This window comes from Lutra lutra, chromosome 2 (genome assembly GCF_902655055.1).
Source record: "Lutra lutra chromosome 2, mLutLut1.2, whole genome shotgun sequence".
Lineage (NCBI taxonomy): Eukaryota > Metazoa > Chordata > Mammalia > Carnivora > Mustelidae > Lutra > Lutra lutra.
The window spans coordinates 199,829,639-199,855,944 of record NC_062279.1 but is presented as its reverse complement, the minus strand read 5'-3'; the positions used below and the strand labels follow the sequence as shown (position 1 = coordinate 199,855,944).

Below are 26,306 nucleotides of genomic sequence, written 5' to 3'. Positions count from 1 at the left end.
CTCAAGAAGGTAAGAAACTTCTCTTAGCCAGCACTTACCAGCTGCTTATTGGCAAATTCCTGGCAAGAGAACTGTCAGTAATAAAAGAAGATATTTTTCAAAAAAAAAAAAAGTCTTGTCAACCAGATATTCCTAACTCTGCCTTATCCTGTGTCAAGTCGCTGCCTTATTCAGTATCAAGACCCCTGGCAAACCACAGAAACAGAACCTTACTAGTAAATACTGAATGAAGCCAAAATGGACCAAATAGTTTTGAGGGCAACTCTAAACGAGTCCTTGTTTACTGAGTTTTCTCTTTGCTGGTACTGCTAGGTAGCTCCCAATGCATCCAATATTTAAATGATCCCTTCTGGCTTATTTCAAGGGGAAGGCAAATATAAGGAGGGAGCTAGTCATATTAGTATATGAAGGGGAAGCGGATCTAGGAATCCAGAATCAATCTCAATGTAATAGGGAGGTAACTAAGTCTGACCAAAGCAGAGAGTTCCTCTGAGGAACACAAATTCAGACGAGAAGGACAATGCTAGATTTCAGAGAATCTTGAAAGTCCGGTAGGGAAATCTGAACTTGACTTAATAGGAAGGACTTACAAACTTTGATCCAGGAAAGAAATATAAGGACAATAACATGAAAAGCATATTATTGAGATAGGAGAAAACAGAAACAAGGGTTTAGTTCCAAAGCTTTTCTAGCAATCCAGTCTGAGATGATGAAGGCCTGAATAGGGGGCTGCTGGTGAAGGGAAGGAAGAAGGAATCCAAAAACCACTTCACAAGAAAGCATAAGATCACCTTCCTGTAGCTTTTAGAATCAGCAAGGCCTCTGAACCTCTGTCACTACTATAAGTGCCATCCAGGAAAGATCATAAGTCTCCATTGCCTTCGAATATATAATTCAGATTTCTTTAGTCGGGTGGAATTTTCACCCAATTAGTCCAAAGTAACTCGTTTTGTTTTTTAATGTAAAGTACAAAATTATACCTACTCACCATTTTCTATATCCAGATGCCAACCCAACTGGGAAAAATAGCCCAAATTCTACCACACTCTTTTTAAAAGAAAGTAAACCTAAGGGCACCTGGGTGGCTCAGTCAGTTAAGTGTCTGCCTTGGGCTCAGATCATGAATCCAGCCTCCTGGGATCAAGCCCTGCATCAGGCTCCCCACTCACTGGGGAGCCTGCTTCTCCTTCCCCTGCTCTTGCATGCTCTCTCTCTCTTTCTCCTCCTCAAATAAATGCATAAAATCCTTTTTAAAAAGGAGTAAGTAAATCAAGGTTCAAAATTTAATTGCCCTTCATGTCAAGCAGGCTACTTTGTTTTAACAGACAAACATATATACAGCTAACAAGACTACCATTACCTTTGCCTGACGTATGCCCCAAAAGTTAACCACCGCCAGCATTTCTTAGACCTTTATATTTTACCAATGCACTTTTTCCTAAATTATCTCTTTTAATCCTCACAATAACCCTGTGGCAGGGATTATTATTACTATTTTAAAAACTGAGATAACTCTGGCTCCAAGACTTAAGTTGTCCAAGAGACTACCGCTGTAAGGGTTGGAGTCAAGACTAATTCTTACCTTTGAACTTCACATCCCTTGACATAGCGCTTTCCCTTCCCTCAGAGACCACACCACGATGACAACAAACCCATCCACATGTATCAGTCCCTCTTAAGTTAGGGAACCATCATTTCTAATCTTATTCCAGCATCTTCTGGAACATATTTAGTCTTCAGTTTCAAAGAAGTAAGACTTCTTTGCTTACCTGGTCCTTCTCCGGTTTATCAGAAATGTCATTCAGACTGGAGGAAGTCAGATTCCTATGGGTCATGGCTGGGCTACCTGAAAAAAAACAAAAGCAAACCCTAATTAAAGACTTGTTTTCAAAAACACAAGACTTTGGTTGTATACTTCATAAACACTTGTAGATGATGATGAGAATGGCAATGATGCTTTAGCTCCACTGGGATCTCCTGAAGAGTTTTCCAGATCACAAGTTGGAGCACAAAGATGGTTAAGTTAGAAGTATGTAAAATCACAAATACCATATTTAAGTCTTATTGCCTGGGTCAAGTTCAAGATGAGTTCAACTTTGGAAGAAACATCTAAAAACAATGTGCATAAAAATAAATTTACTCCTCATTTGGCTTGTTTTTTGGTTTTTTTTTGTTTTTGTTTTTTTTTTTTGTCTCTGCCCTTTATATACATCCTAATCTACCTGGTATCCTTTCCTTTTCCCACCTCCTACAGAGATGGCCTTTTTTTTCGTTCTTCATGTCAGCAGTGATGGCCCCAGATTGCAGGCCTGGATCTCTTCTCTGAGGATCTCTTCTCTGAGCCTCCTCCTCTGCAGTCTCTCCAAGGTCATCACTCCCTCTCATCAACCCCAGAACCCATCTGCGTTCCCTTTCCCAGCTGACACTTTAATCAAGAAGATTTCTCCTTGGTGGGCATCTGATCCTGAATGCCCATTCTTTGCCTCAAAGTAGTGCAACCACAGGCCCCTTACTTCTTAAATTCCCATTCGCCAGACTCATGTAAGCACATCCCTACTTTCCCCTCACCATGCCAATCTTCTTCTTCACATTAAGGAATGGATTTCATTAGGAATACTTCATGGGAACCAAGCTCCCTGGTGATACAGTGGCTGTAGGTCAAGTCTACTGACAATCCAGCCAATGACTGTAGACACCATTACACAAGAAAAGAGAGGAGGGACATCTAGAAGAGTGATAACCCATCTTCAAGTAGACTATGTTAAGCAAAAGAAAAACATTCTGTTCATTTTGCAGTTGGACCTGCAGTTGGACTTGAAATGTCTAAGCTCACTGAGCAAAATAGTAACTTTTAAAAGCCAGGGTGTTTGACCCAACCCCGGCAGGGTGCTGAGTAATGCATTCATCATTAATCCTCAATGATCTGACTCAGGCTGGCCTTCACACCAAAAGGACAAGGGTTGAAAAACAAGCACCAAAGTTTGAACATAGTTTCACATTTGCTTCCAAATTATTTTTTAGATTATAGACTTTAACACTCTTTTAGATAAAAAAGTCAACACATAATTTTACCGCTGACTAAAATCTACTCCTAATAATTTAATCTATAAGTAAAAGCAGCTCTTTAAAGAGTATAATTGTCTTTAACTACTAAATCAGAAAAATCATAATTTTCTTGAGCTGGCAAGACAGGGTATTTTCCACTCTGCTGCATTTCATTGAGTAAGCATGGCCTAGATCTCTTAAACCCTTTACCTGGTGGGACATTTTATTCTAGGAAAATCTGAGCACAGGGCATTTTTCAAAGGAAAGTTACATCTGAAAAAATGCTTTATGAGCAAAATTAAAAGAACCTTTTTGAAGGCGACATTTTCTTCTTTGAACTACACACCAGGTTTCCAGCGTGCACTCAAAACAAAAGACACCAGGTACAAACGTGAATGCTCCCCAACAATGCTGGGCTTGAAAGTAACAGGAAATGATGAGTAGCTCTAATTTTGTACCTCACATTAGAAGTAAAAGCAGTTATCTGGACTAGCTGGGTGAAAATTCTACCTGAATAACTGAGGAAATCTGAACCATATATTCCTAAAGCAATGACGCCTTCACAATCCTAATCATAAATTAAAAGCAGTTTATGAAAATTAATAGATAAGACTTATTTCTAATTACCAAATCAATTGATGTAAGTGGCAAAACTGAAATAATCTGAAGAAGTGTCATTAAGTAATTTAAATTTTGTGGGAAACACCCTAAGTTCTTTCATTTGCTTTGGAAACTATAAACACTGCAAAGGTACATTTTAGCCAAAGCACTGTCCTACTGCTGCAAAATCTAAATAGGTAGAAGTCAAATGAATAAAGTTTTTATTACAATGGTAATCTTGACTGATATCACAACTTTTCCAAGAAACCTCATTTACTGCCTCATCATTTCTCCCATGATAGTATGGATGTATTTGTACTAGACAGGGGTTCCAAAGAAGGCACAGGTCCAAGGAACATGGAGGAACTAGATGGGGGAAAGTAGGCCAATGTTAAGAAATAACCAAATCTCAACCACAAGAAAAAGTTTGGAAGGAATTCAAACACTTGGAAGCTAAAGACCATCCTGCTCAAGAAAGTCTGGATAAACCGGGAAATCAAAGAACTTAAACAATTCATGGAAACCAATGAGAATGAAGACACATTGGTTCAAAACCTATGGAATATGGCAAAGGCAGTCCTATGGGGGAAATAATAGCCATCCAAGCCTCACTCAAAAAAACTGAAAAATCCCAAAAACACCAACTCTCTTTACACTTCAAAGAACCAGAAAATAAACAACAAATTAAGCCAACCCCACACACAAGAAGGGAAATAATAAAGATTAGAGCAGAGATCAATGAGTTAGAAACTAGAGATAGAGTAGAACACATCAATGAAACTAGAAGCTAATTCTTTGAAAGAATCAGTAGGATTGATAAACCACTGGCCAGACTAATCCAAAAGAAGAGAGAGAGGACCCAAATTAATAAAATTATGAATGAAAGGGGACAGACAGATCACTACTAACATCAAGGAAATAGAAACAATCATCAGAAATTATTATCAACAGTTATATGCCAATAAGTTAAGCAACTTAGAAGAAATGGTTGCATTCCTGGAAACCTAGAAACTTCCAAGACTGAAACAGGAAGAAACTGACAACCTGAATAGACCAATATCTAGTAACGAGATTGAAGCAGTGATCAAAAACCTCCCAAAAAAACAAGAGTCCAAGGCCTGATGGATTCCCTGGGAAATTCTACCTAACATTCAAAGAGGAATAATACCTATTCTCCTGAAGCTGTTTCATAAAGTAGAAATAGAAGGAAAGCTTCTAGACTCTTTCTATGAGGCCAGCATTACCTTGATCCCCCAACCAGGCAAAGATCCCACCAAAAAGGAGAATTTCTGACCAATATCCCTGATGAATATGGATGCTAAGATTCTCCACAAGATCCTAGCAAATAGGATCCAACAGTACATTAAAAAAATTACCCACCATGACCAGGTGAGATTTATCCGAGATGCAAGGGTGGTTCAACATTCGCAAATCAACCAACACAATAAAACAAATCAATAAGAGAAGAAAGGAGAACCATATGGTCCTCTCAATTGATGCAGAAAAAGCATTTGACAAAATACAGCATCCTTTCCTGATTAAAACTCTTCGAAGTATAGGGATAGAGGGAACATTCCCCAATTTCATAAAATCTATCTATGAAAACCTACAGTAAATATCATTCTCAATGAGGAAAAGCTGACAGCATTCCCACTGAGATCAGGAACACAATAAGGATGCCCACTCTCACCACTGTGGTTCAACATAGTACTAGAAGTCCTAGCAACAGCAATCAGACAATGAAAAGAAATAAAATGTATTCAAACTGGCAAAGAAGAAGTCAAACTCTCTCTCTTCACAGATGACATGATACTTTACATGGAAAATCCAAAAGACTCCACCCCTGAATTACTAGAACTCATACAGAAATTCAGTAATGTGGCGGGATACAAAATCAATGCATAGAAATCGGTTGCTTTCTTACACACTAATAATGAGAATATAGAAAGGGAAATTAGAGAATCAATTCCACTTACTTAAAGCACTAAGAACCATAATATACCTGGGAATAAACCTAACCAAAGAGGTAAAGGATCTGTACTTGAGGAACTACAGAATACTCATGAAAGAAACTGAAGAAGACACAAAAGGATGGAAAAATATTCCATGCTCATGGACCAGAAGAATAAATATTGTTGGGGGTGCCTGGGTGGCTCAGTCATTAAGCGTCTACCTTCGGCTCAGGTCATGATCCCAGGGTCCTCAGACAGAGCCCCGCATCAGACTCCCTGCTTGGTGGGAAGCCTGCCTCTCCCTATCCCACTTCCTCTGCTTGTGTTCCCTCTCTCGCTATGTCTCTCTCTGTCAAATAAATAAGTAAAATCTCAAAAAAAAAAAAAAAAAAAGAATAAACATTGCTAAAATGTCTATACTGCCCAGAGCAATCTACACCTTCAATGCCATCCTGATCAAAATTCCACCAGCATTTTTCAAAGTGCTGGAACAAACCAACCTGAAATTTGTATGGAACCGGAAAAGACCCTGAATCACTAAGGAAATGTTGAAAAAGAAAAACAAAATTGAGGGCATCATGTTGCCTGATTTCAAGCTTTACTACAAAGCTGTGATCACCAAGACAGCATGATACTGGCACAAAAACAGATACATAGACCAATGGAACAGAATAGAGAGCCCAGATATGGACCCTCAACTCTATGGTCAAATAATCTTTGACAAAGCAGGAAAAAATATCCAGTGGAAAAAAGTCTCTTCAATAAATGGTGCTGGGAAAATTGGACAGCTATGTATAGAAGAATGAAACTCGACCATTCTCTTACACCATACACAAACACAAACTCAAAATGGATGAAAGACCTCACTGTCAGGCAGGAATCTATCAAAATCCTAGAGGAGAATATAGGCAGTAACCTCTTCAACATCAGCCACAGCAACTTTTTTCAAGGTATGTCTCTAAAGGCAAAGGAAACAAAAGCAAAAATGAACTTTTGGGACTTCATCAAGATCAAAAGCTTCTGCACAGCAAAGGAAACAGTCAACAAAACAAAGAGGCCACCCACTGAATAGGAGAAGATATTTGCAAATGACACTACAGACAAAGGGCTGATATCCAAGATCTATAAAGAACTGCTCAAACTCAACACCTAAAAAACAGATAATCATATCAAAAAATGGGCAGAAAACATGAACAGACCCTTCTCCAAAGAAGACATACAAATGGCTATCAGACACATGAAAAAATGTTCATCATCATTAGCCATCACGGAAATTTAAATCAAAACCACACTGAGGGGCGCCTGGGTGGCTCAGTGGGTTAAAGCCTCTGCCTTCGGCTTGGGTCATGATCCCAGGGTCCTGGGATCAAGCCCCACATCAGGCTCTCTGCTTGGCAGGGAGCCTGCTTCCTCCTCTCTCTCTCTCTGCCTGCCTCTCTGCCTACTTGTAATCTCTGCCTGTGAAATAAATAAAGAAAATCTTTAAAAAAAAAAAAAACACACACACACACTGAGATACCACCTTACACCAGTTAGAATGACCAAAATTAACAGGACAGGAAACAACAAATGTTGGAAAGGATGTGGGGAAAGGGGAACCTTCTTACACTGTTGGTGGGAATGCAAGTTGATGCAGCCACTTTGGAAAACACAGTTTTGATTCCTCAAAATATTAAAAATAGAGCTACCCTATGGGCCTGCAATTCCACTACTGGGAATTTACTTCAAAGATATAGATGTAGTGAAAAGAAGGGCCATCTGTACCCTAATGTTCATAGCAGCAATGTCCAAAATTGCCAGACTGTGGAAAGAGCCAAGATGCCCTTCAACGGACGAATGGATAAAGAAGATATGGTTCATATATACAATGGAATATTACTCAGCTATCAGGAAGGATGAATACCCAACTTTTGTATCAACATGGATGGGACTGGAGGAGATTATGCAGAGTGAAATAAGTCAAGCAGAGAAAGCCAATTATCATATGGTTTCACTTACTTGTGGAGCATAAGGAATAACATGGAGGACATGAGGAGAAAGAGAGAAAAAGTGAATTGGGGCAAATCAAAGGAGGAGATGAACCATGAGAGACCATGGACTCTGAGAAACAAACTGAGGGTTCTGGAGGAGAGGGGGACTGGGGGGATGGGTGAGCCTGTTGGTGGGTATTAAGGAGGGCACATACTGCATGGAACACTGGGGGTGGAGCATAAAAAATGAATCTTGGAACACTGAAAAAATAAAATAATTTTTTTTAAAAAAGAAGCAAACAAATCTATTGTCCCTCCCACCATTATCTGATTTTTGTTAATAAAAGTAATATTGACAGCTTCATTTATGTTTAACTTTGTAATATAGCAGAAGAACCCAGAAGTCAACACTTCTAGGTAAACCATAAGCAAAATGATGAACATGCTTCAGTGTTTTCCCACCTCCCACCTAGCAAACCTGAGTCCACCCCTGAGCCCAAACACCTTAAACCAAAAACAAATGCATCCCAGTGCAGTGGTCCTCAAAGTGTGGTGCCCAGACCAACAACATTGCATTACCCAAGCCCTTATTAGAAATGCAACTCCTTGAGACTTGCCCTAGACCAACCGCAGTGGTCTCCCTTATCTGCTGTTTCAGATACCCAAAGTGAACTGTGGTCCAGAAGCAGGTGATCCTCCTTCTGACAAATCATCAGAAGGTCAGTAATAGCCTAAGGCTACATTAGAAGGCCTACTTCATCTACCTCACTTCATCTCATCATGTAGTCATTTTATCATCTCACATCATAAGAAGGGGGAGTATAGCCCAATAAGATATTTTGAGAGAAAGAGACCACGTTCACATAACTTTTATGAGAGTATATTGTTATAATTATTTTTTTTATTATTGCTGTAAATCTCTTACTGTACCTAATTCATAAATTAAACTTTATCATAAGTATGCCTGTATAGGAAAAACATAGTATATATAGGACTCAGGCATCCACTGGCAATCTTGGAACATATGTCCCAAGGATAGGGGAAATGGCAGTATAATCCAAACTCTGGGTTTGGGGCTCAGTAATGAGGTTTAAACAAACCTTTAAAGTAATTTTGAAGCATGCTAAAGTTTGAGTACCACTGCTCTAAATAAACCAATTATCTTAAGAGGAGAGTTGGTCTCAGTCAGGATCTGAATTTAAAAAGAAACATATATAATAACTGAAGTAGGCAGAGGGTTGGTTCTGATAACCTTGCCCTCCTCCAAGCCACTACTCCAAACTACCATATCTCAAGACACCATTCAGTTAGCAACCTCGTCACATAAGCACACACAACATGTCTTGCTTGGCTTTTCCTCTAAGTGTTCTTTCCTACACAATCAAATAAATAAATAATGTTGGAAACTCATTATTTAATCAGCCTTTTCCAGAAACATATCACCCAAATCAAAGAAGACAAAGGCAAGAGCCAAAAGAGATTATAAACCCGATTATACCCGGAATCAGAAATTTGTGCATGGCATTTGAGCAAACCCAGGAAGTTGTTATGCAACTGATCCCTAACAACGTTCTATTGTAACTATTTTGCACCTGACATTCAATAAGACACATTATCAGGATAAATCAGTGCTTCCTATTTACAGTTTGGGCCTATAAAGCAAACCCATTATACTGCAATCCTGAATGAGTGGGGCTAGTAAGAGAAAATTTCAGCTTGTACCAAAAGGATGAAATGCAAGAGTACCATAAAGTGCACTACTTCTTACAACAGCCGGGGGTTCATTTATCTCGAAGCTACCACTAGTCAGCCCTTCCCATCAAAATCCAGGGCATACAAATGTCACAGAACTGCTCTCTGTCCAAAGAAACTTTTTCTTTTTTTTTTTTTTTAAACATCTGATTTCTACAAAAGAAGAAGAATCAGCCTCAGGTGCATAATCATAATTAATTTCCATATCACAGTTTTCTGGCCATAAGAAAAAGAAAGCTTTGGAGAATCACATCTTAGGCAGTTTCACACAATCAAAAACAATTTCATTTTCAAAGTACACCCTTGGCAGGTACATACTGTCTTCTATAAAAATTAATTGCATTTCTGTACTAAGTTTGAAAATCATTGTTATTCTTTAGCACACATGTAGCAATTCATAAAGTCCTTTACAATTCTATCTATTAGATACAATACAAAGCAGTGAGGGGGAACTACAGCAGAGGAGGAGGATATTTAAATGTGTATGCATTAGATAAAAATGTAAATATGTATGTAACACAATGAACACATAACCCCCCCACCTCATACCTTTACAATGAAGCAACAGAGAACCTAAGAACAAGCTAAAACAAAGATCACCTTGGATACGAAATAAACTCGATATTTTGTTCTTAATAATATTTAAATATTTTTAGCATGAAAAATACATATGACAGACATAAGGGAATCTGGGTGTCTGTGTCAGAAAATTCGGAAGTATGGGTCTGATTTACACTGCTTGAGACCATCAAACTAATAATAAGTGTAGTTTGGGAAGAGTGAAGGCTAATGTGTCCGTACCCAGTGACTCACGGATACTCTTTCACCACCAACATCCCCCCCAACAAGGTCACACAGCAAGTGGTAAAACTGTAATTTAAATCTGGATTTCTTAATACCAACCAAACTGCCTCTGGGAAAAAACTGGCCTCTCTATGTTATCTCCATAAGTAAACACACAAACCTCACCATTTCGAATAAGGAGAAAATTTAATATACAACCACAAAGAATATATTCGATTTCCATGCCAATTATGTGCAATATAATATCATTAAGAATATTTAAGGCAGAAACACGCTTGGTTTTAAATTTAGCTATTCCCAGAAATAAAGTATACAATTTTTTTACTTTTTCATTTTCATAAAAAAAAAAGAGGGGGGGTATTGAACTCAGCAAGTCTGTCTGCCACTATGATTAAATAGTAGCCCAAAACCACAGCCGTGACAAAGGAGAAAGGGTGCTAAAAACAATAGCAATGTAATTATAAAAGCAAAATGTCACATGCTTCTCAATGTCCTACCTCATAATCATAGCCAAGTATTAGTAAAATTCCAAAATGTACATACAGTCAACTCTCCGTATTTCCATTTTGGTTTTCTATCATATTTCAAGTTACTCCAACTACAATTTCTTCCTATTTCAACCACTAAAAATAGGAAGATAAGGGGACAAGGAGCATAAATCAACTGGCAATGACTTGGAGAAAGTCTAGAAAGAATGGCTAAAAGAGAAGCTTGGATTTTTGTCAGATCAGTTTCCCAGTCTTTTCTTTTTTTAAGATTTTATTTATTTATTTATTTATTTATTTTGAGAGAAAACCCGAGCACGCATGTAAGTGGGGGAGGGGTACGGAGAGAATCTCAGACTCTGCATGGGCACAGGAGGCTGATGCAGGCTCCATCTCATGACCCTGAGATCATGGCCTGAGCTAAGATCAAGATTAAGATGCTCGACTGGCTGAGCCACCCAGGTGCCCCGGTTTCCTCGTCCATGGCAACAAAATATTAAGAGCTTCCCCCACTACAAATAATAATAACACAAACTGTCATGAAGACCTCCAATCCATTCTCCACCCCCCATCTCCAGATAAAACACAGAAATATTTAAATTGTAAATATTAGGTGTAAAAATCTTATCAGAAGGAGCTCTTTGAAAAAATTTCATAACTAAGAGAAAATCAGTTTGGATGTTTTTGGTTGTTTCATTTTTAATTGTTTTGTTTAGAAAACTGTTGTCTGTTCATGCTTTAATATAATACAAACTCCAAGAGCCCGGAGTCAAAGCCCTAGGTTTGTCTTATTCACATTTTTAGCCTCAGAGCTTGGCACTAAGTGGCACTTAATAAACACTTGTGAATGAATGCATAATAGCAACTGGGTATCATTTTACTTCCATTTGGAGTTACTACTATAAACATTACTGTTCAAAGACCATTTCCTATGAAGGGAGATGCTGTGTGCACACTCCAAGAGCCTTCAGACTTGGAAAGCCTTAGAGTAAATAAGGAAGAAGTCTGTAGCTGGCCCAGAACTAACGGAGTAGAAAATCTCTGCCAGACTGGTGTATGGTCTGTCAGTCAGCAGCGGGAAGAGATGTGAGAAGCGATAAAGTGGAAAAAAAGAGAAATCCCCCCGTGAAGGAAGGATCAGGAGGTGAAAATGAGAAGAGAAATAAGGGGGGTATCCAGACCTCAGTGAAAGGAAAGAGTAGAGAAAGGTTTGGGGGAGTTGAAATCACTCAAAGAATGTGGTTGGCTTGAAAAGTGAAACAAATTTGGAGAAAGGAAGAAGACATCAAAAGATCCAGATAACTAGCAAAGTATGTGACCAAAGCACCAGCCAAAAGCTGAAGTCACCCCTAATGTATGGGACAAGGGTAATGGAGAAGATGTCTTATGGAGAGACCAGAGGTGTACAGAAGCCAAACCACAGTACCTCAAACACTTGTGCCAATAAACCCACACAAATGCTATTCCCACCTTTTAAAGATCGTTCCCTACCCGTTTGAGACCTCTGCTGTCCACCCGCCCCTTGATAATCTATCCGACCTCAACCTCTTGATCCTATTCCATTTCTGAATTTTCCGACTACTCTGTGGGCTCTTCCCAAAACTCAAAGTTGGGTCTTGGGCAGCTCAACGCCAAATAATTACGAATGACCTGAGCTCAGGGAGGCACCTTTGCTGCAAGGATTAAGCAAAGGAACATATGAACAAATGTCCTGCACAGATGTTCAATAGGGGTTTGTTTTCTTTCTCTTTGGCCTATAATCTTACGCATAAATCCTCTCTGACATCAAGATCCTTAGCAAAGTGTGAAATACAATTGGCATGTCAGAATCCCACCATTTGCAATCTTCCAGCCTAAGGAGGTGAGTTCAGAGAACTGAGAGGCTGTAGCTGGGGGTTGGAATCATCTGAGCCCACTCAAGAAATGAGGACTGAGGCCTAACGGTAGCTGTTATTCACCCCATAGAGGGTATGCGGTAACTTCAGGCAAACCAAAGTTATTAGCTTCTAGTAAAAGTGGAAGGCGTCTCCCTGAGCTCAGGTCATTCGTAATTATTTACTTAAGAAAACTATGCAATAGGTACCTCGCTTACTTATGTGTGTTACATCATGAGGATAGAAGGTTCTTTAGGTAAATTCTAATGTGTTCTGTGGAGATTCTGATCTTAGTTCATTCTAGCACCTGTCATGCTGAATTGAGGGCAATATACTCCTTTCTGTATTTACCACTGAAGTGGTATCGAGGGAAAAAAGAAAGCAGTAAAATATATGAAGACTCAAAAACAACAAAAAAGATGCAGAGACTCTAAGAATGCTTTGCTTGGTCTACTTATGCTATTTAAAGAGTGTTCAAATCAGTGGACAAAGGTACTTCCTAAAAAAATCCATTTTTTTGCTGAACCAAAATGAAGGAAGAAAGCAGCAGAGAATGAGAAACTTGTATCAGTAATGACCTGAATCTGTGTCAAAACTTTAGCTTCAGAAACTTCTCTAGTACAATGATACTGGAATTTTCTCACAGTTGCACATTACCTCTAGAACACAGATATGATAGAGAGGGTAGAAACAGTCACTTTAAATGCCCCCACTGGGTAGAGAATCTGGAAGACTGGGTATAATCGATATGGTTCCTAGAATCACAGAGCTAAAGGATTGGCTGGAGATCATCTGAACAACTCTATCAAGCAGTTTTTCTCCTATAACACCAGACATAGCCAATCTCCGAATACCTGTTTATATACTTTGGATGACAAGAAACTAGCCACTTAATGAAGCAATCCTTTTCATTGTCATAAGTTTTTTAAAAGATTTTATTTATTTATTTGGCAGAGAGAGCGAGCACAAGCAGGGGAAGCACAGGCAGAGAGAGAAGGAGAAGCAGACTCCCCACTGAGCAGGGAGCCTGATGTGGGACTTGATCCCAGGATCCTGGGATTGTGAACCAAAGGCAGGTACTTAACCGAATGAGCCACCCAAGCACCCTAGAGCTCATGGCAAACCACCTCAGTTTTCCAGATAAGTACAGCATCTAGATGAATCAAGAACTAGTATGTGCCAGGGCTCCTGGCTGGCTCAGCCGGTAGAATGTGCGACCCTTGACCTGGGGTTCATGAGTTCAAGGTCCACGCTGGGCATAGAGCTTTATTTTTTTTAAGTAAAATGAAAAAAAGAAAAGAAATCGTATGTGGCAACCAAAGCACACGCATGCTCAGAAAGAGCTGGCTTTTATTTACATGCACGTAACTTCTTAGAAATAATGTACATCATCATATGTTTCCAGGCTTAACTAGACTTCTTCGTAAGTAGAGGCCCTTGAGTTTCTTTTCATATTCTCCAGCACTGGAGAATTGGTCCCTGCAGCCCTCATTCCCTCCCCAAAACTGGCAAACAAAAGTCCCTTGCTGGGGGACTTTTGCTGCATCCTCACATAAGAGAGATGGGACTGCATCCTTGCCAACAGGGCTTTACCAGCCTGAACTTGCATCAGGTCATTAATCTTTTGGAAAATCATTGAAATTCATGAATCACTGAATCATAAAAATAAAAACTACATTCAAATCTTTATCTCAAACATCAGAGTGTCAACTCAGTATCTTCCTTCCTAAAATGTTTGCCTATAGGGCCTGTTCTCTGAAGAACCAAAGGAAGTCTGCTTGTCCCTACAGATTTGTGCTAAACCAGCCCACATAAACCAATTAAGCTGCCCTTTCTCTGATTCCTCTAATCAACATCCTATGGCTGAGTCATACCTCCCCCACTGTATGCTCACCTCCTAGATAGTCTCCACGTGCTCATGCTCCCCCTTCAGAGGAGACCCACTCTCTCTAGAAGCACCCCCCAACACTGCTCAGGAGAACCAGCTTATCACAACCTCATCCTCCCCTTGGTAGACAGGCCTGACTAATAGATGTCCGAAGGAAGGTATCTGCCTTGTTCATTGTATTTTCCCCACACCTCGCTAAGCACTGGCAACAGAGTGGCATTTAAAAATATTTAAGTGAACAAACTGACCATTTGAATGAATTAATGTAACAACACTCCAAAACTCTATCACTGTAACTGGATATCATAAAATTATCACCACCAAAAGGGAAGGGATTCTCCCAATCCAAGGTGATAATCACCAATCTTACTGAAGACAACAGTCACAACTATCACTGACATTATTACAAATGATAATAGTCTACACAGCCTAAGCCACTAGCTGCTTAAGGCTCTTGGCTCTTCCCTAGAAACACAGATAAAAATCATTCAAAGGTGCCCTTTGCAAACTGGGGAGATGAGTCAACGTTGGCACCTACAGCAATTCCTAAAATCCACACTCCAGCTTAAGTGTGTGCTAGAGGAATCAATTTTTTAAAAACTAAAACTTTTTAAAAGTAAAACTATGGGGAAAACTTGCCATTATAATTGAATTTTTCCTGTCTTCCTCCTCAAAAAGGATGCTGACATTAGTCCCTCCACTACATTCGCCTAACAAGCCTGTTCCTTGATTTGTAACCATGGTTACTACTTGCAGAACCCATCAGCGGCTGGCTCTTCCTGAGGGCAAAGCTGATCGCGGCCTGTAATAGTGTACGTGCCCCAGCTGCTTCCTGCGGCTGATAAGAATGGGCTTTAGAAAACAGAACCATACCCAAAAATTACATTTCTGAATGCTGACTTGTTGCCTCTCATTGAAGAACACTGGGGATTTCATCTTCTGACCCGAAACAACAAGACTCCGAGTCAGCAGTATCCACACCTCTAGTCAACAGACAAGGGCACTATCCGTTGCTGAGCCCAGAGAGAATGAGAAGCAGAGACAGAAATAAAAAGTAACTGTACCGTAGGACATCTACACATCTGAGTTCAAACCCTGGTCTTCTCCTTCCTGGGAGATAAGTTCTCCCCTGCCCGGGCGACAGGCAAGGTCACAGTGAAAAGAACTGACCTCAAATTCTCGTGGCTTAAAACGACAGTGCTTCACTTCTCACCCAGGGTGACGCCCCTTGTGGGCCAGCTGGGAGCTTGACTCTGCACCTCTGTTCGGAGGACAAGACCTAGACCCATGGAACAGCCACTCTCTGAAATGTTGCTAGTTTGAAGGATAAATGAAACAAGTGGAGCTTATATAGGCTCTTCAAGCTCTCCCCACAAACGACACCCACCACTTCTGCTCATGTTTCACTGGCCAAGGCCAAGGCATGTGGTCACACCTATCAGCAAGTGGGTGAGAAAGTGTCCTCGTGTGTCCCAAAGGAGAGCTGCAACATTTGTGAATAGCCCTAATGACCACCATAAGCACTTAAGCTCACTGTCTCCATTTGCAACAAAGGGTCAGTGAGGCTCGCTTGACAGAACGTTTTGTGGGGATGTTTAAATGAGGAGGCACCAGGTTGGATAAATGACAGGTCACAGTAGTCATAATTGCTTTGTGGAGGGGGGCAGGTTATGTCAACCATGGATAGAATGATCTAGTCAGCAGGAAATGGAGGTCCTGGCCAACGAATGCAGTCCTCAAATTCTACCACTATCAGCAGCCACAGAAAAGCAGCAGAGCTTCCCCCATGCTACTGAGGCAGTTAGTTTTGATGTGAAGACTATAATCTGACAAATTCAGAAAAGCCATTCCTGCTCTAAGTTTCCAAATTCTTTTTAGTCCTTTCTCTTATTTTCAGGTTAAGTGATCATTTAATCAACAAATACTTGTTAAGTGTTTGTGTGCCGGGCACTATTATGTCCTGAGTGATGAATGAATCACAGTTTTCTACAAAAGAACTCCAATCAATCCAGGAGGAATCACAATTCATGACCCATGAACAGCTCCCTACACCATTACCATCTCTCACTATTTAAAAAAAAGAGAGAGAAAAAAAGGCACATCCTATAAATAAGAAAACATAGATAAATTTGAAAAGTTTATCATCATTCCTTTCAAGAATACCCACTAGTCAAAAGACGGAACTGCCCATTGATCAGAAAGTATGTCTCAGACAAATGGATGCTACACCATCTAGGTAAGCAGATGTTACATATTCTATTTCTGCTCATTTATTTCGGATCAACTAAACTCCTAAAGATGGTGAGAGCTTATCTTTCACATCAACCTAATGAGGACATACCGATCCGGTCAATACAAAGGAGATACAAGTGTAACTGACAGTGCATGGTTAACCAAAAATACACCCATGGCAAGAGACAGGTAGATGAATCAGTACAGTTTAAAATGTACTGAACAGGGGAACCTGGGTGGCTCAGTGGGTTAAGCCTCTGCATGGCTCGGGTCATGATCCCAGGGTCCTGGGATTGAGCCCTAACTCAGGCTCTCTGCTCAGCAGGGAGACGGCTTCCTCCCTCTCTCTTTGCCTGCCTCTCTGCCTACTTGTGTTCTCTGTCTGTCAAATAAATAAAATCTTTTTAAAATAAATAAATAAATAAATAAAATGTACTGAACATCTATTAAGTGTGATATCGTGCTTGGCAATGGGGATTCAAAGACAAAGTTGGTTCAGGCTCTTAGAGCAATTTGCCAATCATACAGGACACATACTTGTACCATGGTTTGATGATAAAGCAATGACGGGGGGGGCACTTTGATGGGATGGAGAGAAAAGGAGAAAAGAGGAATATGATTTTTTAAAAAGTCTATTGAGAAAAGCAAGAGTTTCAAAGGTAGACTGAATTTAACCACATCAATTGACAATAGCTAGAACAGCAGATAGGATAAAGAGATTCAAATACATGGAACCTAAGAATATGAGAATCCAAATATTACTGGAGCTTGTAGCACAAGAGTGGAAAAGCCAAGGGGTGATTAGAGACTTAAGCAGAGAGAAAGTCGAGGGGCATCTCACAGGTTAGAGAACTTGGACTTGATCTTCTAAATATTAATCAGGCGAGAGAGCTTACGCTTGAGTATATAAAGGACAGAGAGCTGTCACTAAAGGTTTGTGAGCAAAGGAAGTGATATGTTTGCCTTTGTGACGTAGAGAGGTCCTTCTAGCAGTAATGAAGGGTAGATTTAAAGACGGTAAGAAAAAAGACTGGGAAAACAGGAAGATATTGAAACAGTCCACACAGGAGATGGTGAGGATCTGAAGTGAGTCAGTTGCAATGGTGAGTCACAGAAGGCAGGTACGAATAAGAAGGAAAACAGCCAAAGGGTACAGATGGGGGACAAGGAGGAGTCCGAAGACAACAGGGGTTTTTGGCCTGACAAGCAGTGGGTGAGGAGCTACTGAGGTGGAGAATGCCTTAAGAGGAGTAGAATCGGTATCTGCATTACCAGAACAACTATAAACACCATAAACATGCAGTTTACCACAGAAAGAAAAGCCATATTTCTGAAGATTCTGCTAGCAATTTTCATCAAAGTAAAATTCTACTGTTTGCTGCCAAGAAGAAATTTCATTATTAACTTTGAAATTGATATCTACAGCTGAAATACTGCATTTGCTTTTCCTCTGGTCTCCCTCACTCACATGTGTACAGACATACTAATTCAAGTAGTCAGATCTTCCGTTGTCTCGAAGAATTAAATCCAGACATTGTGTGCTCTAATAAGAGTGGTTTACTATATATCTGCATGAAAGACTCCCCTCAGTTTCAAATTAATCTAGTCTACTTCAGAAGTCTCCCATGAAACCACAGCCCCAATGGTTTCAGTTGACCTTGAACTGGTAAGTCCAACCTTTCCTCACTATGAGAAGAGCCCTCGTCCTCCATTCATAAGAGTACACAGGAGGACATACCTGTGGTATACTGGCCTTACATAGCATCACATTTCTCTCAGCACTGCCAAGAACACACTGCAAAGTCACGGCTACAATTTCTGTTATGACTGGGTGGTAGTCATTGGTGCTGTCTGTCCACCAAATATTTCTGAATCTCCACCTTCCAGCACATGGTAGGCACATGGTAGGATAACAATTCTTTAAAGTTAGGTGTGGACGTATGACTCACTATGGTGAATGAAAAGTGAGTGAAAGTAACATGTGTCATCACTGGTCCGAAATTGAAGAGTCAGCCTGTGAGTCACCATAAGCCTTTCCCACTGCCACAATGATTGTGGAAGCACCGATGGAGGGAAGGCTGCCATTAGCCTGGATGCTGACTAACAATGGTCTGCGGAACTCCCTGAGACCCACACCAGACATATAATAGTATGACTAAGAAACTCCCTGGTGTTAGTTAAATAACTGAGATGTTTGGTATCAGTTGTCACTGTAGCAAAATCCAGCCCATGGATTTTTGACTTACTAATTGTCATGAAAATAGCAAAGAAAGCAAGTCAGGAAGACAAGCTCTTCTTCCTACCACCTCAATTCACCTTCATTCCACCATGCTTCATCAATGTGCTCTGGGAGGCAAAGTGGAAATCCAAACACAGAGTAGACGCCATTGCTTGATGCTTCTTGTTCACACTTCCTTTCCAATACTTCCAATTACTGTCCAAGTACTTTATTTAATTTTACATTTGAATCATTTGGCTCTGTTATTCATTCATTTGTTCAACATGTACTGATTTACTGCTCTGTAGAAGGCATTCTACTTGATACAACGGAGCAGCAGCTGTCAAAACTTTTAGTCTCAAGATACCTTTACACACTTAAAAATTAAGAGTATGTGTTTATCTGGGTTACAGCTATCAATATTTACCATAATGAGAATTAAAACTAAAGTTTTAAAAAATTTATTAATTTAAAATTATACAGTAAACCTATTGAATGTTAACTTAAGTAATATATTTTATTAAAAATAACTACTTTCCAAAGCAAAAAAAAAAAAAATTGGCAAAAAGAATAGCGTTTACATTTTTATAAATCTTTTTAATATATGGCTTAATGAAATACATCTGGATTCTCATGTCTGCTTCTGTGTTCAATCTGCTGAGATATGTTATTTTGGTTGAAAGATATGAAGAAAATCCTAAGACCCACTGAAAGGGTCTCAGGGATATCCAGGGCTCTCCAATCCCCACTTTGAGAACCAGTACTGTAATGTAAAGGTCAGAAAATTTTTCCTATGTAATGGCAGATAATAAGTATTTTAGGTTTTGTAGGCCACAAATCTCTATTACTACTACACACTACCTCTATAGCATAAAAGCTTCCATAGCCAATATATAAACTAACGAGCTTGGCTGTCTTTCAATAAAACCTTATTTACAAAACTAGGCAGCAGGTCATATCTGGTCCATGGGCCTTAGTTTATCTATCCCTATGACAGAAGATACCTAAACAAATTAGACTTGAGTCCCTCCCTTAAAAAAATGTATAGCTAATAGAGGTAGTAAGTTCCACACACTATTAACACAAAACAGAATGAGATACATGTGAGAAATCTCAAAAAAAGATGCTTTCAAAATTCAAGGTCACAAGAGAGTCCCTCAGATTGGGAGGGTTTCAAGGAGAATGTGGGCACTGAAGGATAGGCTGAATTTTGAGAGAAAGTTTCAAGAGGAAGGAGAGCATTCCAAGTAGAGAGAATGTTCAGGCCAAAGACACTAACGGACAGAAGCATTCAACGAATTCAAGTAATAGTAAGCAGCTCTTGAAATGTAGTGAAGGGCGCCTGGGTGGCTCAGTGGGTTAAGCCGCTGCCTTCGGCTCAGGTCATGATCTCAGGGTCCTGGGATCGAGTCCCACATCGGGCTCTCTGCTCACCAAGAAGCCTGCTTCCCTCTCTCTCTCTCTCTGCCTTCCTCTCCGTCTACTTGTGATCTCTCTCTGTCAAATAAATAAATAAAATCTTTAAAAAAAAAAAAAAAGAAATGTAGTGAAGATAAAGGGAAACACAGTGGTATGAAATGCTGCTTAATCAAATTTAGGTCACTGGGCAACAGACCTTAAATACCAGGCCTAGAGGTTTGGATATTGTTTGAGATGCACTGAGATGCCCCTGACCATTTCTACAGAAGAGGTAACTTATCAGACATGGATGATCTAATTAACTGGTAGATAAAGTGCAGGATGTGTTTGCATGTGCCCAGCTATAAGCAGTGACCTCAGATGATAGGCTATTGGATTAGACTAAGCAAGAGGAAAAAAAGGACCTGAATAAAAACAATGACAGGAAGATCAGAAAGGAGTCAGAGGCATCAACATTACAAAGGTAACATCTAACAGATTTAGTGGTTCACTGAGGATACAAGGGAAGAGAGAGTGCATAATCAAAGATGATTCTAAGGTTCCAAGTCTGAAAGAAAGGAGAAAAGATGGTAAGGGACAGGAAGGTCAGGAAAGGGGACAGATTTGGTGATCAGAATAAAAGTTCAATTATGAACATATTCCACATATCACCATATTGCCAGGCACAAGTCTGAATGCTCACAAATCCCAAACTCTCCTCGGTGGGGAAAAAAATGTATTTTATAATTCCAGCACATTGTCAAAATTTTTCCAAATCTGTGCCTCTTGAAATCTCTTCCAAGTCCCCAGTACTCTGAAATGTAACAGAATTTCTAAGTTTTTATTCTTTCTCCACTCTAATTCTATTTATGGACTTCTAGAGTCAGCATACACTCCAGATCACTGTAAATACAATACTAGATATCAATGAAAAAACCAATAAGATTTCTTTCATAAACTCAGACAAATAGTATCTAACTCTCACTTGTTTTGTTTTGTTTTGTTTTGTTTTAAAGTGGTTAGAACTGTCTCTATTTGAAGAATGTTGTAACTCATTCTTGGATACCACCTAAGTTTTCTCAATGTCTTATGTTAACTAAAAATCTGACGGTCGATGTCAGGTTGCTGAAAGATTTTATTTCTCACAGTCTTTTGAAAAGTTACAGTAAGGGAATTTTGAAAGCTGTACTTCAGTTTCCTTCTGCCTTTTAAAAGGCCAAAAACATATGTGAGAATGAGACGATAAATGACCCAAATAAGATTCCCAGCCAAGAACAGACCCTTATCTTAAATCCGCTAAAGAAAGAGACAGAGGATGGAAGGTAAAATGTTTGGAATCAAGATACAAACACTTTAAATTTACAAGTTGCCTGAGGAAAGCTGTGATGTGGTCATTATTCTGCACCTGAAAGATGGGTTTAGAAGGATCCAACATAGTAAGGTGAGAAAGTGATAACAAAGCAGAAATCTGCAAGAGTCTTGACCCATGATAAATCCTCTAAAAATCTCCTCGTGAACTCTATGTCCAAAGATGGCTACGGCCTGCATGCCAGGGACAGAAATGTGCACATGTGCCCCTGTAAATCCCCTTACCTTTTTCCGTGAATGCTTTCCTATTAGGTCCCCGGCTGCAAGCTCAAAACCTGGAGGCATGCTGGATCCTTCCTCTTCCTCCCTAACATTCGATCAGTTGCCAAGTCCTACAGATGCCATCCCTAACATTTCTTGCATGATCCCTCCTTCCCATTCCCACAGTCACAATCTGAGCCCAGTTCCTCACTCTCTCCATCTGGTCTACTGCGATCCCTTCCCGACTCTCTCCCTACCTCAAGTGCTTCTCATTCTATTCCACTCAAATAACCGCTGGCAGATTAATTTCCAACACACAGCTCTGACCAATCTACCTCCGTGCTAAAAAACTGCTCACAGACCTTCCACAAAATGGATTTTGCCATCAATTTTTTTGTCATCTTAACACCCACATGTTCTGTCCTCCTGCCCTCTCTGCTAATTAAATGTGTCCACTTCTTCACCTCACAAAAACCCTTCTTTTTGCTTTCTCGACAACCTTGCTTTCCTGCTTCTCTCTCACCCTAGCACCGCCTTTCAGTGTCTCATCCTGCTTTTCCTACAACCTCCATTTGTGGTTATACAACCCAACCTTTAAGGTTCAGTGAGGTGATCACACAGAAAACCTGCTGGTGGTTGCTGGAGGTGGGGTTGGGCTGGGGGTGGGCAAAATGAGTGAAGGAGGTAAAAAAGTTCAAACTTCCAGTTTTAAAATAAATAAGTCAAAAATAAAAGAAGTAAGTCAGGGGATGTCAAGGACAGGATAACGACTATAGTTAGTAATACTACATTGCATATTTGAAAGTTGCTAAGAGAGGATCTTAAAAGTTCTCATCACAAGAAAAAGAATGTTTAACTATGTGTGCTGACAGCTGTTAACTAGACTTCCTGTGGTGATCGTTCTGCAATGTATACATATATTGAATCATTATATTGTGCACCTGAAACTAATAGAATGTTATATGTCAATTATACCTTTGTTTAAAAAAAAGAAAATGAAATTCTATCTCCTCTAAGAAAAAAATTGTTCCTGATCCTCTTTCTATGCTCTGCTATCCAGTTTTCTCTGATAAGCATTCCCAGAGAGAATAGTGTTTGCATCTGTGTTATACACTATAGATAAACAGTGTATATAGATATACACTATAGATATACACTATAGATATATGCAATCTCCTGGGGGTACTTATCATTGCCTCTCTCAAATCATTGCTACCTGTGAATTTCCCTCATCATCTTCCCTCCAACTGGACTGTGGAACTGGAAGAGTAAGGGCTCAGTGAACATCTGTTAACCTGAGTTTGTTAAAGTGAACTCTGTGGCTTCACCACTTTCCTGAAGAACTTTCTAAGAAAACTCTAGAGCCCAAGAAAATTACAATTTTTATTCAGTCAGTAAACTTTCTAACAGATGAAAGACTTCAAATTGCTTAATTCCAAAAATGCCCCAAAATAAATTTTTAAAGTTTCTTTTTAAAAAGCAAAAACAGGGGCGTCTGGGTAGCTCAGTGGGTTAAAGCCTCTGCCTTCAGCTCAGGTCATGGTCTCGGAGTCCTGGGATAGAGCCCCACATCGGGCTCTCTGCTCAGCAGGGAGCCTGCTTCCCCCTCTCTCTCTGCCTGCCTCTCTGCCTGCCTGTGATCTCTGTCAAATAAATAAATGAAATCTTAAAAAAAAAAAGCAAAAACAGTCCCAGTTACAATTTAATTCTTTAAATTCTAATATTTGCCCTGTCACCTGGCCGTAGGTTGACACTAGAGTCTATAGTTAGGCCACTGTGGTTTCATTAAAAAAGAAAAACCAGTAAGATCTAATACTAATAATTAAGGATAGTGATAACATCAAATCCTGGGTAAGAACCTACAAAACAAAACACTGAATGTGACCAGGAGGTCCTTGCCTGGTAGACTTACAAACCAGACAGGCAGACATAACACACAGCAAAGGGAAGGGAAAGACAGGGGAAGACAGAGACCGAAAAGTGCCAAAGATGGCAGGAGAAAAACAACAACAACCCTGAACCTCATTTTCTTCTTTAAAGTTGAGACCTAAGAGTCTGAAGCAGCTGCTCCTGATTGCCAATAACTGCAAAGGGACACACGTTGTTTTCGAGGGGCTCAGAAGAGACTGGTTGTTCGGTGTGACACTGAATTTAAAGACAAGTGTGCACACTGCAGGGCCACTCTGGATCTTTCAAGATAGAGTAACAGGCTCTAGCTATGGCAAAGCATTTAGGTGGGGATTAATGTGTCTGGAAAAGGAGAGGTGAAAGCTTCTCTTTGGTTCTCAGTAGCCCAGGCTGGTTTCAGACCTGCCAGTAAGATCTGTAAGAGGAAATCATTTTTGGTTTTGTGCCAACTTCTAATTCAATACCGTGGCAGAAATTTGAAGTGGATAAGAGCTATAAACTCGTATCTGCCTCAGGTGACAAGTAAGATAAGAAGCACACAATGTAAAAATGATGAGAGCTGACTCCCCAAAAGCAACCTTAAATGTAGCTTTCTAAAAAAGGTAGTTACTTCAAGGTACACGAAGCCTGAAAATATCTCGCTAAGAAAACTGCAAGATTCGATTAATGAAACTTGTTCAGAAACCTGTTCTTTAACCGATATTTTTGATAGTGTTTGTGAAAAAATAATTCCACGTTAACTATTACAACAAACTAATAACCAAATTTATCGGATCTGGATGACTAGAAATACAGGTGAACAGTTTTTGCAGACATACAATATTTACTTCTGGTTCATAGTTTACTATGGCCAAGATGGGCCCCATTGCAAACTGGGCTATTGGCTTCGTTAAGTGACATGATGGGGTATGAAGGATTGATCAGTGCTCACTGAACAACTCCCATGTTCCAAGTACCTACACTACGTTGGAGGAGACACAAAGGCAGGACTTACACCCCCTGCCCTAAAGGAGTTTTTTTTTTTAACATAGTTGAAATGAAAAATACAAATAAAGAAACACCAGAGGCCCACATGAAACAAAACACTGCAAATCTTCTAATTGTGAGACACAGATAACAGGAGCCATGGAATTTAAAGATCTTCTGTGTCTGTGAGAACGATTTTACAAAGGAGATGAACTTCATTCGGATCCTATTATATAGTTTTGGATAGGCATGCTTGAAAAGGCATTCCCAAAAGGCAGAGGAATCAACTAAGGCATGGAAGTAAAACTGACCGTGACACAAGCCAGAAGAAAAAGGACAAGCTGATTGGGCCACAGGTTCATACTGATAAGACATGAAGATGGAAATCAGATAGGTAGGTAGAACCAGCAGGGTTTAATACCACTTTGCACATCTTTGTTATTTATTATGGATCTTCCCCAACCTACGAGAGGGTTATATCCTGATAAACCTATCATAAATGAAAAATATGTTAAGTCAAAGTGCACTTAATAGCCTCAAACTACTGAACCTCATGCTTAGCCTCCCCTGCCTTAAATGTGCTTAGAACACTTACATTAGCCTACAGTTGGACGAAATCATTTAGCACAAAGCCTCTTTTTAATAAAATGGTGAATATAATTTATTATACATTGTACTGGAAGTAAAAAAAAAATGGTTCATGGATCCAGAATGGTCACAAGATTGGGTTGGTGGTTTACCTCGTGACTGCATGGAGGGGCTGGGTCCTTGCCACTGACCCGCATCATGAAAGCGTATTGTGCCGCCTATCATCAGCCAGGGAAAAGATCAAAATTCAAAGTACAGTTTCTACTAAGTGTTTATTACTTTCACACCACCATAAAGTAGAAAAATGAGACGTGGAACCATTGTAAGTTGCAGACCATCTATATGTGTATACTAAATTAATTGGTTGATGTGGTAAGTAACAGGGAGCTCCAGGCAGGTGACTGAGATTACAAATCAAAGCTGTTTATCTAAGGAGAGAATATAGCATATAAATAGGAAGTAAGGAGAATCCTCTCTCATGACTAAAATGTGTTTTCGTAAAAGGATTGGCCCAGGATGTGGTCTAAGGTTCATTTCCAACTGGTTGACATATTTTCATCATTGACAAACTGAAGATTTTGGTCAATTTCCTTGATGATTTATCCACAACAATATTTCAATGTCTAGATGTCTGATGTGGTTTCAGAGGACAAAAATGACTACAATTTCTTGAGCAATTCCTGTAAGCAATTTGCTAATAATAGTGATAATGTTGGATTTATCGAGTGCTATGAAATAAAATAAACACTTCATGGATTTCTAATTTAATTCTCACAACAGTCCTCTGTTGCTAAGATTAACCCAATTTTACAGTTGAGAAACCTAAATTTATAGTAGGGAAGTAACTTGTCCAAAGTCAGGAAGCCAGCAAGTATTCAAACCCAATTCTGCCTGACTCCAAACCCCAATGACTAAACTTCTATACCCGAATTTATTTTTTCCCAAGAGGCATCACCAAAAAAAAAAAAAAAAAAAAAAAAAAAAAAAAAATCATCAGAAGGAATGAATGCATAATACTTACAGAGATAATCATGTAAGTGTGAGAGCATCAATAGTG

At 39.6% G+C, this 26,306-nt stretch overlaps 1 protein-coding gene across 4 annotated transcripts in view; it reads right to left on the bottom strand.

Moving 5' to 3' along the window:
* Positions 1–26,306, bottom strand: part of SLC4A4 (solute carrier family 4 member 4) — a 355,406-nt gene that overhangs the window by 150,469 nt on the left and 178,631 nt on the right. For all 4 annotated transcript variants that reach the window (XM_047719486.1, XM_047719487.1, XM_047719484.1 and 1 more), the window contains exon 7: positions 1,770–1,846. In XM_047719486.1, the coding sequence (XP_047575442.1) occupies positions 1,770–1,846 (77 nt within the window). The remainder of the gene's footprint in view (positions 1–1,769; positions 1,847–26,306) is intronic.